Source organism: Palaemon carinicauda, chromosome 2 (genome assembly GCF_036898095.1).
Source record: "Palaemon carinicauda isolate YSFRI2023 chromosome 2, ASM3689809v2, whole genome shotgun sequence".
NCBI lineage: Eukaryota > Metazoa > Arthropoda > Malacostraca > Decapoda > Palaemonidae > Palaemon > Palaemon carinicauda.
The window spans coordinates 36,286,603-36,301,602 of record NC_090726.1 but is presented as its reverse complement, the minus strand read 5'-3'; the positions used below and the strand labels follow the sequence as shown (position 1 = coordinate 36,301,602).

Genomic DNA, 15,000 nt, shown 5'->3' with positions numbered 1-15,000 from the left:
AAGATGGAGAAAGTGACAAAGGATAAAAAGATTGAGGAAATGATAATGGATTAAAGATGGAGAAAGTGACAAAGGATAAAAAGATTGAGGAAATGTCAATGGATTAAAGACAGAGAAAGTGACAAAGGATAAAAAGATTGAGGAAATGACAATGGATTAAAGATGGAGAAAGTGACAAAAGATAAAAAGATTGAGGAAATGACAATGGATTAAAGACAGAGAAAGTGACAAAGGATAAAAAGATTGAGGAAATGACAATGGATTAAAGATGGAGAAAGTGACAAAGGATAAAAAGATTGAGGAAATGACAATGGATTAAAGATAGAGAAAATGATGATGGATTAAATATAAGGAAAGTGATATTGGATCAAAGATTGAAAAAGTAATAATGGATAAAAGAGAGATACAGTATAATGGATCAAAGACAGAATAAGTGATAATATATTGAGATTGAAAAAAGGACAATGGATTAAATATAAAGTGAAAAGGAATTAGATATAATGAAAGTGATAATAGATTAAAGATGGAGAAATTTATGATGGATTGGAGATCGAGAAAGTGATGATGAATCACAAACAAGTAAGTTGATAAAGGATGGAAGATAGAGAAAGCAATAATAGATTAAATATAGATATAATGGATTAAAGATGGAGAAGGTGATGATGGATTAGATACAGAAAAGGGGATAAAGCATTAAATATGGACAAGTAATAAAAGATTAATGACATAGAAACTGATGATGGATTAAAAACGGATAATTTGATAATCGACTAAAGACAGAGGGAGTGATAATGGATTAAAGACAGAGAAAGTGATAATAGATTAAGAACAGAGAAAAGGATAATGAATTGAGGATAGAAAGTGATAATGGCTTAAATACAGCAAATGATGATAAATTAAAGATAGAGAAAGTGGTAACGTATTAAAGGTGGATAAAATGATAATGTATTAAAGATGGAGAAAGTGATAAAAGATGAAAGATTCGGATGGGATAATGGAATGAAGTAGAAGGATACAATCTGCTAATACCAAAATCTGAAATGACCATTTCAACTTCTTCAATTCATTATATTTTGGATATAACATTTAACTGACAGACATGAAATCTGATGACATGTAGCAGGTATAACTATCAGATAAGATCCATGAAAGTAGACTGAGGTGGTATGGTCATGTCATGAGAAGAGATGAACAGTATACTGTATTGGGAGAAGAGTGATGGAAATGGAGGTACAGGGAACGAGAAGGAGAGGGAGACCAAAGCGAAGGTGGATGAACTGTATCAAGGATGACCTTCGATCAAAGGGATTAACCGGTGATGAATTGTGGGACAGAGGTAGATGGAAAATGCTGGCCAGAAACATCGACCCCAAATAAAAGTGGGAAAAGATGCAGACAGAGAAGAAGAAAATTCATTTCATCTTCTCAAAAATGAGTCAGAAAACTATCAGATAAGATCCAAGAAAGTAGACTGAGGTGGTATGGTCATGTCATGAGAAGAGATGAACAGTATATTGGGAGGAGAGTGATGGAAATGGAGGTGCAGGGAAGGAGAAGGAGAGGGAGACCAAAGCGAAGGTGGATGAACTGTATCAAGGATGACCTTCGATCAAAGGGATTAACCGGTGATGAAGTGTGGTACAGAGGTAGATGGAGAGCGCTAGCCAGAAACATCGACCCCGCATAGAAGTGGGAAGAGGTGCAGACAAAGAAGAAGTAGCAGGTATAACGAAGTTACTTAGCTTATAGTCATGCTGGCATAAGGCCAACTTAAGCTAAATTAACCAGATGAAGGGATGTTATCTTAACCTTTCAGTCCCACTGGGCTGTGAATTAGATAGAGATCGACATAGTCCAATTGAAGCAGCTTGAGTTGTTTGTCCATGAATCTCGCCACATCAGCAGCTCGGTTGGCGATCGCTGGCAACTGAAAAGAAAATTCATGGCAATAATTATTTCATTTCGTCATATAAGGAATTCTATTCTGTGGGAGGTTTTCCTTTTCAATGTAACTAAGTGACATTTATTAGGTGAATTCCTTATGAAGGTTTACGTATTGTGAGTAATAATAATAGCAATAATTATATAAATGACTAGAAAAGCACTCTTGAGAGTGCAGACCTCTGCCACGGCAGCTTATTTTTCGAAATCAGCTTGCCTTCCCAGAACCAATCTATTCCGTAGGCGTTTTTGAAGTCTGTGTTACGACCATGTGCGAACTTGGGGTTAAGGATATGGTTAATTCAGTCGACCTTTTGCTCGACCTTGACCTTGACCTTTTATGTAGGATTATCAAAATTGAATCACTTTCACGTCTCAATATAACAATTAATCCCTTAAAGTTTCACTATAATTTGTCTGAAACTTTTACCAGTGCAAAAACAAAACAAAATTCTGTTATTATAAATACAGATTTGACTAATCGATTAAATTCAGGGATTGTGAACCATATTATTTGAGAACGATGATTAGCCTTGAAATAGCCCTGTGGTAGGGGTGTAGGAATGCTACTACCATATGCCCTGTGTGTTGTAGAACATGACTAAAAGGACAGTGTTTGCCTTGTAATTTTATCTTTCCCTGCCAATAACTGTGGTTGATGACTGCAAGTTCTGTGAATGCAAAAACTTCTGCCAGATTATGAACCATGCCTGATGCTTTTAGAAGTGTGGATGTGGCTAGGGCGTCCCCTGCAAGCAACACGTATTAGGATTCCCCTACTGGTCTGATAAATGGACGAACGGTACCGCAGGATTCACGAATGCTGCCGAAGAAGCTAGCGACAGAATATAAAATGAGAGGAGGTACAAGGAATGTCCATATACAAATACGAAGATTGAGGGAGACAAAGGATGTGATGGAAAAGAGGAAGATAGATGTTCTGTGTGTTCAGGAGACAAAGTGAAAAGGAAAGGGAACTAGAGATATAGGAAATGGGTATAAGCTCTATTACAGCAGGTCACAGAAGGGGTGAAGGGAGTTGGGATCACAATAGGTAATACCTGGATGGAAAAAGTGCTAGAAGTAAAGAGAATAAATGACAGTCTTTTAAAGATTTCAATGATAATAGGGGATCAGATAGTAAATTTAATTTCAGCAGATGCCCCTCAGATGGGTTGCCAAGACCTACAAAAATAATTATTTCGACGAGTTTGAGGCAGCTATTAGAACAGTAAAAGAGGGGGAGAAGCAGCAGATCATAGGAGCAGACATGAATGGCAGAGTAGGGAAGAGAAGGGAGGGTTATGAGTTGGTACATGGAGGCCATGGGTTTGGAATTAGAAATGAAGATGGTAGTATAATATTAGAGTTGGCTCAGAGTTTTGAATTAGTATTTATGTACATTTGGTTTCAAAATTTGGATAAACACCTGACAATCTAGTAAGGGGAGGATTAGAAAACCAAATAGATTACATACTGGTTAGAGGAGCTGACAAAAATTATGGGATGAACTATAAAGTGATTTTGGGGGAAGCGTATGCTCAACAACATAGACTAGTAGTGATGGGTTTTAAAATGAGAGGTAGAAAAGCTAAGAAGAGAAAAATTTAGAATAAAGGTTTTGGACCTCAAAGGAGAAAAGGGTGAGCAATTTAGAAGGATTGTGAAAGAGAGAGAGACGACTGGAAAAGTTGAGCTTAGAGACGACAGGATAACAGAGTGGAAAATATCTGGGAGGGTATGAATGAAATATGTGTAGGGGAAACAAAAGAATTAGCGGGAAGAACCAGTGAATATGGAGTGTCCAAAGGAGAAAATTGGTGGTTTGACAGGGGTGAAGGAGTTAGTTTAATGAAAATCAATGGTATTTAAGAACTGGAAAGTAAGGCATCCACAGGGAGCAAAGGAATGGTATAGCCAAGAAGAAAAAGATTATAGGAGGAAATTATGTATAGCTATTGGAAGAGCAGAAAAGCAATTGCATGAAAGGGTAAGAACAAGGGAAGTAGAAACGGATATCTATAAGATTTCAAACATGAGAAGATAAAAATAGGATTTGGGGCAACTGGGAGTCATCAGGGATAGAGATGAAAATATATTGCTTAAGGTTGACAACATTAAGACGAGATAGAGAGAATATTTTAAACAACTATTGAATACTGAAAATGAGAGAGAGTAGCTGGGTGAAGAACGGAGTACAGGAGTGAAGCGGGAATTGAGTAAAATTAAAAGTGGTAAAGCACCTGGTACAACAATGTTTCAAATTGAAACGGCATAGGGGGAAGAATGGATGCTGGATTTATTGAGAGCAATATGGGAAGAGGAAATAAGGCCTTAATAATGGGATAAGAATCTTATGGTATCTGTATTTAAGCGGTAACTAGAGGGGAATTAAAATAACAGAGTATGGCCTGAAAGTTTTTGAGAGGTTACTAGATGAGAGATTGAGGGAGATTGTAAAGATTGGGAGGCAGCATTATGGATGCATGATGGAGAAGGAAACAGTGGATGGCATCTTTATTGTAAGGTAGCCACAGGAAAAGAAGTTAGAGGGACACCAGAAGCTCTTCTGTGCTTTTGTAAATCTAGATGGCTTATGATAGAATACTAAGAGAAGTGATGTCGAGGTAAAGGAAAGTCCCAGAGAAGCTGGTTAGAATGGTAGAGATGATATACAAAATAACAAGGATAAAAGAAATAACATCTGTTGGGGAAACAAAAACCTTTCTTTGAAGCTAGTGATGGATTACACCAGGGATCAGCTATAAACAAATTTTTATTTGTGCTGGTCTTTGATGTGTTAAGTGAAGAGTTCAGGAATGAAAAGTTGTGGGAGTAACTATATGAAGAGGATTTGGTGATTACTGTTGAAAATGAAGAAGACTTACAGAAAAAGGTTGTTGAGTGGCAAGATAGTTTTGAGAGGGGTGGCTTGAGGGTGAATGTGGAAAAGACTGAAGCTATGATGAGCAGTAAGGAAGGTAGGGCCAAGGTAGCCATATATGAAAGTAGAGGTTCAGTTATAAGACAGGTTGAACAATTTAGATACTTGGGATCCACTATATGTGAGGCTGAAGTTGAGAATAGGATAAAAGCACCTTTGGGGAAGTGAAGGGAGGTATGGGATAAAAAATTACCAATCAAGCTAAAAGTCAAGATCTACAGCGCAGTAAGAAGACCAGTGTTTATATATGGATTGGAAAGGTGTGCTCTAAGATGAAAAGATGAAGCAAAGCTTAAGAGAACAGAGATGAGAATGCTGAGGTGAATTATGGGAATATCAGTGCTTGAAAGATTGGAAAATGATCAGATGAGTAAGGGCCCGGCCAGACCAAGCGCGGCTAGCGGCGAGGTTAGTGGCAAGAGGTTATGGCGGCAAATTGAAACCTTAGGTATCTTATGTAGGTGGCCAGATAGAAAGCGCGAGGCTTCCCGCGCCTCCTATCTGGCCACCTACATAAGATACCTAAGGTTTCAATTTGCCGCGGGAACCTCTTGCCGCTAACCTCGCCGCTAGCCGCGCTTGGTCTGGCCAAGCCCTAAGAGGGGATAAGAGTGTCACGACTGAGATAGTGTGGGCACGTGCTGACGATGGATGGTGGGGAGGGAGTGAGGAGGGCTTGGTGGGAACCCGTCAGGGGGAGAAGATTGAGAGGGAGGATGAGATTTAGAGGTGTGATAAGGTGAAAGATGATATGGAGAGAAGAGATTTGTTGGAAGAGGATGCCTTTGATAGAGGCAGAGGGAGGAGTATCAGGCAACTAACCCCTCAATGTTGGCATGATGGTAGCAAGGAAGAAGATTAGCTTAGGAATTTAACTATGCATCATATAATTCAAGTAATATAGTTTCATATTATCATACACCTCACACACACACACACACACATATATATATATATATATATATATATATATATATATATATATATATACAGGTATATATATACTGTATATCATGAAATGTAGGGTTTGTTATAAATTTAAAATCGGTGCAAGTAGCCTAATATCCCAAGACCAAAGCCTTTTTTGCTTATTCCAATTTACTTACCTTAGTGGTGATGAAGAGTTCCTCCCGGGTGATCCTTCCACTGTCCAACCACTCCTTCAGGACCTTGCCAATCGCTCCTTCGTTCTGGTAAAGGTAAGCGGCGTCTATGTGTCGGTATCCACACTCGAGTGCTGTGCTCAGCACCGTTTTCATTTCTTCCGGTGAGGACTTGAAGAAAGGAACATTTCATGATTTTTAACTAATATTTATCAAAGATGAAAGAAAAATAGTAATTTTAGCATCATTGATATTGTAAATAATGACAAGTGACTAAAACAAAGTAGTTTTATAATTTTTTACTTAGCTTTGTGTGTGGACTTTTTGGATGGAACTAAAAGAAAAAAATGATAATCTATAACTAATGAATAATTAGCTTACAATCATAAAGCAGGTGGAACAATTAGATACTTAGGATCTACAATAAGTCACGAGGGAGGATGTGAGGCTGAAGTTGAGAATAAGATAAAAGTAGCCTTGGGGAAGTGGAGGGAGGTAGCAGGAGTGGTATGTGATGAGAAAAGGCCAGTCAAGATCCGTAGCGGAGTAATAAGTTAATATATGAATAGGAAACATGGGCTCTAAGACGAAAAGAGGAAGCAAAGTTGGAGAGAATAGAGATGAAAATGCTGTGGTGGATTATGAGAAAATCGTTGCTTAAAAGATTGGAAAATACGAAATAAGAAAATAGAAATAGTAAAGATTACAGAGGTGATAATAGTGTCATGACTAAGATGGTATGGGCACGTGTTGATCTAGATATTAATCTTTGGCACCGTCGTTCAATTAGTTCATTATGCACGTTGCATAAGATTTTCCATAACTCTGACCATCCTTTGCATTCAGATCTCCCTGGACAATTCTATCCTGTTCGTAATACTAGGCAGGCAATTAATTCTAATAGCCAGGTCTTCTCCATCATGAGGCTCAATACTACACAGTATTCTAGAAGTTTTATTGCAGCTGTTACCAAGTTGTGGAATGATCTTCCTAATCGGGTAGTTGAATCAGTAGAACTTCAAAAGTTCAAAGTTGTAGTAAATGTTTTTATGTTGACCAAGGTGACATGAGTCTTTTTATAGTTTATATATAACATATCTGCTTTTGACGTTGTTAATAGTTTATATAGGACATATCTGTTTTGACGTTGTTACTGTTTTTAGAATGATTTATTGTTCATTTATTCTCATCATTTATTTATTTCCTTATTTCCTTTCCTCACTGGGCTATTTTTCCCTATTGGAGCCCTTGGGGTTATAGCATATTGCTTTTCCAACTAGGGTTGTAGCTTGGCTACTACTACTACTACTACTACTACTACTAATAATAATAATAATGATAATAATATGGATGGTGGGGAGGAGGTGAGGAGGGCTCGGGAGTAAGCTGTTATTGGGAGAACATCAAGAGGCGGGAGGAGAATTAGACATCGAGACAAGGTGAAGTATGATATGGAGAGAAGAGGTTTGGTGGAAGAGGATCCCTTTGTTAGAAGACACTGGAGAGGGTACATCAGGCAACCAACCCCTTAATGTAGGGTTAATGGTGGAAAGAAGAAGAAATAATTAGCATACAGGCAATACAGAAAATAAAAAGTATGCAATTTTGGTATTATATAGATTTTACATGCAGATTGTTTGCTCTTCCGGTTGTAGGCTAACTAATAAAAGGAATAATTTTATATTTTTCATCCAATATCTAGAAAATATGCAGAGAAGACAAAAAAAAAAACCGCATAGTGTTAGTACTATGAATAATTAATACACAAACGTGTGTGTGTGTGTATGCACTTAAACATTTATGCGTGTCTGTATAAGATTCATTTACCTCTGTGGTCACCAAGGCGACTGGAGGAAGCACCAGGGCCTATCAGATCTGTGCCACAATCGCTTGCCATTCATTCCTATTTCTAGCACGCTCTTTTGCCTATCTCACATCTATCCTGTCACACAGAGCTTTCTTCACTCCATCCATCCACCCAAACCTTGGCCTTCCTCTTGTACTTCTCCCTTCAACTCTTGCAATCACCAAATTCTTCAGCAGACAGCTATTTTCCATTCTCTCTACATTTTCAGACCACCTCAACATATTCATATCCGCTCTAGCTGATAATTCATTTCTTATAATCGTTCTCACCCTCACTACTTCGTTCCTAAACCTATCTAATCGAGATACAACAGCCATACTCAAAAAATGAAGATTTGAGTTGAATTTTCCTTCTTGTAAATGCTCTTATTTTCATTTATACTCACATGCTCCAAAAGAAAAGAAATGATTTAGTTCATGTATTGTTTGTAATGATTATCAACTTGCCAAATTATTTTTTTTTCTTTTTTTTTTCATTGTTTATATTGATTATGAATTTTCTAAATAATTTTCCTTCTGTTTTCTTTATTTCCCCATTCAACTTCTCGCTTTGTGTTTTTTACTTATGTGATCATTATCTCTACGTTTTATAATATATTCGTTTGGCTGTGTATGTAGGTATAAATCTATTCATATAGTGAGATATTTCACGAGTGTCCCGAATTGCTAATCTAATCTGGCAACAGTACCCAAAGAAGATCATGATGACTTGAGACTTGATAACCCTTCTACTGTATTTTGGCATTGCCTGCATCTCTATGCTGCCAGACGTAGGATAATCTAAATGTACATAAACAATAAGCTTTCATTAAGCTAGAAAATCTAACAATATTTTATCTTTTTGGATCAAGAATAACTATATGAACAATTGTTATAAATATCATTATGAATTGTTTTATCACTGAGGATTTAACGTTAATATCACCAGATCAGATCAGATTCAGGTTGAGGTTTTGCCTTTGCAACGGCGCCTCTGAGTCTTTTAGTTTTGTGTTCCTTATCTTCACTAGTTTTTCTCTTTTCATCCACATTTGTTGTAGTACTCTTTTCTTATTTTCAATATTTTCTTCACAAAAAAGGAATTTCCATCTGTTTGTGCACTATCTTCTTCGTAAGGTTGTTGGAGCTCAATTGCTTTTATTCTTATATCACTAAACTGTGGACAATATAACATAAAGTGGTTCGACAAGGACAAAATGTTTCCAAGCATTGCTCTTCTTTCATTTACAAGGTAAACTATCTACCGATGTGACCAATATTGATAAAGCTATTTCATTATCTTACATATGTGTAAAAGTTACTTCTCTCTAAATTTTGACAATTTTTCCTGAAAAAGAAAAATGGCTCACACTAAGTTTCAAGCGACTCACCTTATAAGTGCCTAGACCGATGATAGGCATCTTCCTGCCGTTTGGCAGGACTACATCAGGCACGGCTTTGGCCATCTCGGTTAGACTTATAATTCTTCAAGTTCGTTCCAAGAGAAGAGGCTGGGTGTATGTTACACAACACTATGCTCAGAGCTTCTTGCGTGCTTTATGGCTTCAGAAAGCCCAGGCAGAAGTATCACTCGTGATTGAATGTCTCCTTAGCCCGCAGCGTGACTAACTACATCTGATTAGATAAAGATCTAGAGTATTGTAGCACAAAGGTGGCCAAGCTGTTGTACTCCAGGCACCAATTGTTATCTCTTATAATTCTGATGCGCCACGCAAACTTTCTTCCCCTTTTACTTCAATGATATTGGTAATATTGACGTATTTGCCAGTTATACCCATTTTATATATATATATATATATATATATATATATATATATATATATATATATATATATATATATATATATATCTGTATATATATATATATATATATATATATATATATATATTTGTATATTTATATATATATATATATATATATATATATATATATATATATATATATATATAAATACACATTTATATATATATATATATATATATATATATATATATATATATATATATATATATATATATATATATATATATATTTATATATATATTTATATATATACACATATACATACATACATATATATATATATATATATATATATATATATATATATATATATATATATATATATATATATATATATTATACATATATATATATATATATATATATATATATATATATATATATATATATATATATGTGTGTATGTATGACTGTGTGTGTGTGGTGTGTGTTCGTATTATTATTATTATTATTATTATCATTATTATTATTATTATTATTATTACCATTTTAAGAACAGTATCAACATTAAATTAGATCTTTCATACATAAACTGTAAAAATTTAAAAAAAAAAAAGAAAAGAAAAGAGAAATAAGATAAAACAGTATGTTCGAGTGCTCTCTCATGCAAGAGAACTTTAACCCAAGATAGTGGTAGGCCGTTGCACAAAACCCATGGCACTACCCAAGACTAGAGAACAATGGTTTGATTTTGGAGTGTCCTCCTAGAAGAGCTACTTACCATAGCTAAAGAGTCTTGTATGCTTTTACAAAGAAGAATTGTTATGTAATCTCAGTGTTGTCAGGTGTATGGGGACAGAAAAATGTGGAAAGAATAGGCCAAATTATTCGGTGAATCTGTAGCCAAAGGAAAAAGAGCCGTAACCAGAGATGGACTCAATGTAATACTGTCTGGGCAGTCAAAGTGCCCAATAACTCTTTAGCGGTAGTATCTCAACGGGTGGCTGGTGCCCTGGGAAAGTAAATTTTTATGCGTTTGTTTGAAGTCATTCATCACTTGAAGTCGGAGTTCAGTAGATTCGGATCTTTATCTCTGGTTACGGTTCATTTTCCCTCTGCCTACACATACACCGAATAGTCTGGCATATTCTTTACAGATTCTTTTCTGTCCTCATACACCTGACAACACTGAGATTACCAAACAATTCTTCTTCACCCAAGGGGTTAACTACTGCACTGTAATTGTTCAATGGCTACTTTCCTCTTGGTAAGGGTAGAAGAGACTCTTTAGTTATGGGAAGCAGCTCTTCTAGGAGAAGGACACTCCAAAATCAAACCATTGTTCTCTAGCCTTAGGTAGCGCCATAGTCTCTGTACCATGGCCTTCCACTGTCTTGGATTAGAGTTCTCTTGCTTGAGGATACACTCGGACACACTATTCTATCTAATTTCTCTTCCTCTTGTTTTTTTTTTTCAAGTTTTTAAAGATTATATTGGAAATATTTAATTTAATGTTGTTACTGTTCTTAAAATATTTTATTTTTCCTTGTTTCCTTTCCTCGCTGGGCTATTTTCCCTGTTGGGGCCCATGGCTTATAGAATCCTGGTTTTCCAACTAGGGTTATAGCTTAGCAAGTAATAATAATAATAATAATAATAATAATGATAGTGTAAAATAGCCGTATGGAAAGGGGAAATTCTTAAATCAATTCTTTGCCTATTCAAGGTTTTCTAAATTCATTCCCAAAAGCGTCTATCTATCTATCTATCTATCAATCTATCTAACTATCTACTTATATATATATATATATATATATATATATATATATATATATATATATATATATGTGTGTGTGTGTGTGTGTGTGTGTGTATAAACCCACATACATACACAATTATATATATATTTATAAATATATATATATATATATATATATATATATATATATATATATATATATATATATATATATATATACATATATATATATATATATATATGTGTGTGTGTACATATATGTATGTTTGTATATACTGTATATATATATATATATATATATATATATATATATATATATATATATATATATATATATATATATAAAATTTGTATATACGATCGCCAGACTTGGGTTCGAGTCCCGCCCACACTCGTTAGTTCCTTTAGTCGCTGCCACCTCACCATCTTTGTGAGCTAAGGAGGGGGGCTTGGGGGAGCCTATAGGTCTCTCTGCTGAGTCATCAGCAGCCATTGCCTTGCCCGCCTTGGTTCTAGCTAGGGTGGAGTGGGTGCTTGGGTGTTGATCATATGTATAATATGGTCAGTTTCTAGGGCATTGTCCTGTTTGATAGGGCTATGTCACTGTCCCTTGCCTCTGCCATTCATGAGTGGCCTTTAAACCTTTAAACTAATCAATATTCTAAAGATTATGTCGTATTATCATTTACATTTAGAACACCCATCATTCCATAATTGAGTATTTCAAGGTTTATATGTGGAACAGAAGTTCACGTAATCTCTAGTTCTGGGCGGGCTCAATCATAGTGTCCCAGTTGATTGCATATGCCTTGCCTTATATATGGCAAGAACTGTTGCTTTTTTCAGCAGGCAGTAACCAACCAGGGAGCCTTTGTAGTTCGTTGGGACAGAACGGGTGTAAAATTTCAAAAGTTGTAACTGAAAAGCCACATTTTAAAAAGGAAATAAAGACAAGGACACCACCTAACTCGAAGGTTCACCTCCTAACTTAACCTAGGATCTGTATCCTTACCTACTTACCTACTTGTGGTGGGTGGGGGGACTGGCTACGCCCTTCTGCAACTCTCCCCTTAGACTGTCGTATTCTTACGTTACCCTAAGACTTAAGCCAGGCTGACACTTGCATGAATTTGTGGCACGCATTGCCACGACTCGAGCCGTGAACTGGCGTGAACTTGTCGTGAACTGGCGTGAAGTGTTTGTAAACCTGTCGTGACATCGTGGCATGTCGTGACGAGAATTTTGAAATGTTCAAAATTTTGGACACGACAAAATTTCGTGACCGGGTCGGGAACTATGCGCGAACTGTTCGTGAACTCGTCGGGACGATGCTGGAAGTGCGCAATAGTTTGCGCAAACTATTCGTGAACTCGTCGTGCCAGTTCGTGTCAATGTCGACAGGTCAGCTGTGATTCTGAGGTGATTTTTTTTTTTTTTTTTTATCTTCCAGTTCGTGCCACAAAATGTCACGACTTGCCATGAATTTGTCGTAGCAAAAAGTCGTGCAAAGTGTCAGGGTACCCGTTTCGCCTCCCAACCGGCTTCGCTTCTGGCAAGGTAACACTAAATCATAATATTTCGTAAATCACAAAACTAGCCTTATATTATCCGTATTTCAGACCAAAATAAACAACTTCCCCATAAACAAGATCGATTTGACATGTAATAAGAATGTTTACACCTGTCTCAGCGAACTACATTCACCCCAAAACAGCTGACGAATCTGTGATGTGTAAAACAGCATCATATATTTCCTTAGTAGGTTTATTATCAGTGAATCAATTATACAAAACACACTGCACCACTCACCGCTACCTTGCGCGACATCTGTGGTGAAAATCCTAACCAAGGATTCTCAGTGATGGTCTTAGAAGAAGACTGTATTAGAGTGTAGGCTTAATTAAAAAAAAAATAAACAATTTGACATAAAGATATTCTTCCTCTTTACCTCCGCCAACGAAGTTGGAAGGAGGTTATGTTTGTGTGTGTGTTTTTGTTTGTTTGTGAACACCTTCCTGGCCACAATTTTAATCGTAGAGTATTGAAACTTGTTATCGATGTTTTCAGGGGCTGTACGTCAAATCTCATTAATATAATTGCCATTGCACTGGAGCAAGGAATTCAAAATGAACACTGATTAACAAGATTAATGTCAATTACAGACATTTTCACTTATTCCAAATTGCAACCTCCAAATCGGAGCGGAATTGCAAAGGTACAAGAAGGAATGATTTATTGCATTTTGATGACCTCAGTCTATGATTGCAAGTGATTACCAACCTAATGTACCTCGAAGTGTACTTAATATCCCTAATGGCTAAGTTGAGTTTCATAACGAGAGATCTCAAATATTAAGAGAAAAAGATCAATTGTCGTTGTAAAACGACATAGATTCGTTAATAATGATATGTCAAATACAAGAATTAGAATATAGTTATGATTTTTCTCTTGGAATCTTGTCCTTTTATTTTTGGCTAGGAATTTAACAACAACAACAAACGCAGACTTTTCTAGTATACTGCAGGACAAAGGCTTCAGACATGTCCTAATTCCCTTCTGGGATATGGCCAATTTCCCTCACGATGGCCACCATGGATTGGTGATGGTGGGAGACTTTATTCTGATCGCCCACATTAAACCAACCTAGTATGGGTGGCTTTGTCTAGTACAGCTTTGGTGGTCACGGCGATACACAAAGCCTTCCACCACGTTAAGGTATCCATACTCAGAAAGGGAGGAATATAACGTAATCACATAATTAAACTAACCAAAGTCGCAGTAATCAACGTTGATGACTCCGCCCAGGAAAAAAAGAGTCATTAATATGGTGTCTCACCAAGGAAGATTAGGTAGTGGAGGAAGAGATTTGCGACTTAATAAATTATTAGTTAATAATTATTGATAATTATTATTACCTAAGGGCATTGGAGAAGTTTGCTCGCCTTATCTATGAACAACGAGTGTCTATATATTCAGACAGATATGCACACACATACACACACACGCACACAGATTCAACCCTCCCCAGCCCTCGCCCTTTCCAAACTACAACCCCCTCTCACTGGGGTATGATTACTCCCTCTCCCCCTATCTGAGGGACGGGAAGAGACTGAGTAGTGATACGCTGAGCGTGATCGAATATATATATATATATATACAAAGATATATATATATACAAAGATATATATATATATATATATATATATATATATATATATATATATATATATATATATATGTATATATATATATATATATATATATATATATATATATATGTATATATATATATATATATATATATATATATATATATATATACAAAGATATATATATATATATATATATATATATATATATATATATATATATATATATATAGAGAGAGAGAGAGAGAGAGAGAGAGAGAGAGAGAGAGAGAGAGAGAGAGAGAGACTTGCTGTTTATTGTATAGGGAGATTGGAAGCGTGTGTTACTATTTCAGACTGAGGATAAAATTAAGTCAGCTATGATACCACTTCTATGTCATTTTGCATCTCTCGATGTTTATTCTTATTCCAGAAGTTATTATTATGTGACAGTTTCAATTCGAAATTTTCCATTTTATATATAATTTTCGTTCATCATTCACACTTTAATACTA

General features: G+C 35.9%; 1 protein-coding gene across 1 annotated transcript in view; it reads right to left on the bottom strand.

The window, feature by feature from the left end:
- LOC137623844 (1,5-anhydro-D-fructose reductase-like) overlaps positions 1-9,479 on the bottom strand; it is a 17,772-nt gene extending 8,293 nt beyond the window's left edge. Inside the window, exons 1-3 of the mRNA XM_068354654.1 lie at positions 9,225-9,479; positions 5,992-6,159; positions 1,810-1,927 (exon numbers count right to left, since the gene is read on the bottom strand). Of these exons, the coding sequence (XP_068210755.1) occupies positions 1,810-1,927; positions 5,992-6,159; positions 9,225-9,299 (361 nt within the window). The 5' untranslated portion in view covers positions 9,300-9,479. The remainder of the gene's footprint in view (positions 1-1,809; positions 1,928-5,991; positions 6,160-9,224) is intronic.
- Between the last annotated feature and the right edge of the window lie 5,521 nt (positions 9,480-15,000).